This window comes from Monodon monoceros, unplaced genomic scaffold (genome assembly GCF_005190385.1).
Source record: "Monodon monoceros isolate NGI ecotype Baffin Bay Population unplaced genomic scaffold, NGI_Narwhal_1 Super_Scaffold_13, whole genome shotgun sequence".
Lineage (NCBI taxonomy): Eukaryota > Metazoa > Chordata > Mammalia > Artiodactyla > Monodontidae > Monodon > Monodon monoceros.
The window spans coordinates 71397002-71400164 of record NW_021703769.1 but is presented as its reverse complement, the minus strand read 5'-3'; the positions used below and the strand labels follow the sequence as shown (position 1 = coordinate 71400164).

At 50.9% G+C, this 3163-nt stretch overlaps 1 protein-coding gene across 1 annotated transcript in view; it reads right to left on the bottom strand.

Annotated features, from left to right (window-relative positions):
- Positions 1-369: 369 nt before the first annotated feature.
- LOC114894331 (integrin alpha-D-like) overlaps positions 370-3163 on the bottom strand; it is a 23728-nt gene continuing 20934 nt past the window's right edge. The window contains 9 exon segments of the mRNA XM_029220861.1: positions 370-591; positions 1054-1085; positions 1088-1163; positions 1426-1527; positions 1650-1727; positions 1730-1771; positions 1965-2042; positions 2150-2257; positions 2417-2495. Coding sequence (XP_029076694.1) covers positions 478-591; positions 1054-1085; positions 1088-1163; positions 1426-1527; positions 1650-1727; positions 1730-1771; positions 1965-2042; positions 2150-2257; positions 2417-2495 — 709 coding nt within the window. The 3' untranslated portion in view covers positions 370-477.

Here is a 3163-nt window from a genome sequence, read left to right as displayed (position 1 = left end):
ACACACACACACACACACACACACACACACACACACACACACACACAGAACTTATTTTGCCCTCCTCTCCTAAAACTACTCACGGCACCATTAAGAAAAGATGCTCACAGGCCCCAGTCACCTGAGAAAGAGAGAACATTTTCTGTACCCACAAGCAGCCCCTCCCCCCTTACTAGAACAGCATTCAGGTCCCTAGATTAGAGCTCTTTCATACAAGGAAATCGTGTTATAAACATCCTCATTTAATGTGACAGTTCTTATACATATGAGAATTCATGCTGGCATCACGCCCGCTTCTGTAAAAAGTGGGTCATCACTGAAGAAGTCTGGTAGATATGTAAAAATATAAAAACCTTTCGATGCCTTGGGAAGATGGCTTAGCACCTGGCAAGTTGCTCAGGCCAGTCCAGATCTACACAGAAGTTATTCCCATGGAAGTCAGCCCATGGGGGTACAGCTAAATGGGAAAGTGGATTCTTAGGACAAAGGCTGATTGGGGGCCTCACAGCTGAGATACTCCCCATTGAATGTGACAGTGTCTTCAGGGTTGTCACCCATCATTTCTTTGTATTGACGTTTGAAGAAGCCACACTGTGAGGGGAAATAAATCAGAAAATCTGGATCAGAGGGCAGGGTAGGAAGTTGGGAGTAGGAAGAAGCTGAGACAGAAGAAGGAAGCCAAACTGACTTGTATTTGTGTGCCAGAACACTTATGTGAACAACAGCTATCACGTACTGAGTGTCTTCTCTGTGCCCAGCTCAGTAGCCGTACAGATCATCCATAGCAGAAAAGCAAAGATTCTGCATACCCTGGCCTCATGTTTGTCTCATTTCAGTCACTCTATGATGTAGGCATTATTTCATTTTGAAAATGATGAAAGAGCCTCAGAGAGGTTGAGCAACTTGCCTGACATTGTACAGCGAGTAAGAGCGAAAATGTGTACCCGGACCTGCCTGACTTCACTGTCTGAGTTCTTCCTGCTATACCCTCCTGTCTGTGGGAGGGCTGGGGTTGGGTGCTGGTGGTGTCAAGAGTGAGATGAAAGCACTCACCTTGTACAGTGTAGCTGTGATGAGAGCCAGCACAGCAGTCCTCCCACAGAGCTGCTCACAATGAGGGGGATGGGGTTATAGACCTCATACTCTTCTAGCACCATCTCCACCTGATTTGGGGATCAGAAAGCATCAGGCCTCTTGCTGTTCCAGACTCCTCCCAGTTTCCCAATCTTTAACTCCCTCCCTTTCTTTATCAGTCTCTACTCCAAGGGGTGAGATACAGAAGCACTCATGGGCTTAGAACAGTTGCCTGCCTAGGGACCTCCATTCTTCCTCCCTCCAGGCTTGCAAGCCCCCCACCCAGCATCACAGATTTAGCATCAGGAGCTCTCTGATCAGCCTGGTCACTGCCTACCACATGGTCACTACCTGGGCTCTCAAGAATGCCTCCTGTCCTTGAAGCTGGGAATACACGGATCTGTTGAAAATTATTTCAGCCACACTCACGACACGTGTCTTCTTCTGCAAAGTCTACAAAAAAGAAGGGGAGGGCTGGGAACTAGCTCTGGGGAGGGCTTGGGCTTAGAGAAACACCCTGGCTTGAGGTGGGCACAGACACATCAGGCCCCACCTGAGTCTGGGAAGGGACACACCTGGCTGGCCCAACCGAAGCTGAGGTTGCCCTTCAGAATAAAGTCAAGTTCCTCCTGGATGCCAAAGTCAAGTTCCTGCCTGGATGCCAGCAGAACCTCAGGCAGGCAGCAGTGGAGCAGTCCTGGGGACAGGAGAGGAATGAAAATGAGGAGGGTCTTCACTTAAGGAGGAACCACAAGAGAAAATGAAATCTATCACATTTGGGGTGGGGAATAGATGGACAATCACAGAACGTAAACATGGTGATACAGCTAGCAGTACATTTCCCTGGATCCCCCAGCTCCTAGCTCGTTCTGCAGTGGGATCCTTCTCACCAGCACGAGACTGCTTGGAATCTGGGTCTGGAAGTCAGGTTGCTGGGGAGGTTCCCTCTCTGACACACAGGGGAGACTCTAGGAAGAGAGGGGAATAGCCATAGAAGGATCCACAGTCCACTGGTGAGAGGGTATGAGGCACTGTGGGATCAGATCCTGGAGAGTGACAAAAGACAGGCAGGCACCCATGAAGGGGCCACCATAGCCACATCCCACACAGCCACACCTTTCAGCAGGACTGGGACCCAGAAATGAATGCTGATGGCCAGATCTCTCTGACTCAGGTTACTCACCTGCAGAAAGTAGAGACAAAACATTACTGTGGTCCCTGGAGCATCCCAAATCCCCCGCCACCTTTCCTGGCTTCAGCCCTCGACTCCTCTCCATCCTTGCCCACCAGCTTCCTACGTTCACATGGGAGGGACAGACGTGGATATTCCCCGGCCTCTCACACGATATCGATGCTCGGCCTCTTTTCTGCTCTTCTGGTCAGAAGCTGAAAAATTGAAGTACTTGGTGGATTCTTCCTGCCTGGAGAGAGAGAGGGCTTGTTGGTGAAGAACACCCCTGGGACCATCCTCAGTTGCACGCCAGCCTGTGCTGAGGCCTCTGTTGGGCCCAGCAGATGACCCAGGGGAGCGATGATGGTCCCCCTGTGACTCTGCAGCCTCAGCTTCAGCCCCTCTCCTTCGTGGCCTTTTCCCCCGTCCCCCAGAACTGCTAGCTTGTCCCTTGAGACCCCGGCCCTTTCCTCTCCCCATGACTTTGCTCAAGCTCTTTTTCTTCCTGCTTGGAATGTCCTTACCCACTCCCCTTCTGGAAATTTTCACTTAAAGGCCCAACTTGAACATGACCTCTCGTGATGTCTGAACATTTCCCACGGGAAAAAGGCGTTCCCATTGCTTTCTCTACTAGGTACACGGTTGGCCTCCCGTAATGCTTGCAGAGGCAGCTGCCAGAGCAAATAACCCTAAGGGGACTTGAGGGAACCAAGGCCTGGAGGTGGGGTGCAAGCCCTTCCATGATGGGAATGAAGAAAATAGATCCGGCTCTCCTGGGGCAGTTAAGTAATTGGGAGGAAAGATGGTGTGTGGACGCAAGCCCACAGAGTGGACATAAATGTTCCAGGCTGCAGGTGGCTTTCCATCCATGCATCCATCCATCCATCCATCCATCCATCCATCCATGCATCCATCCAT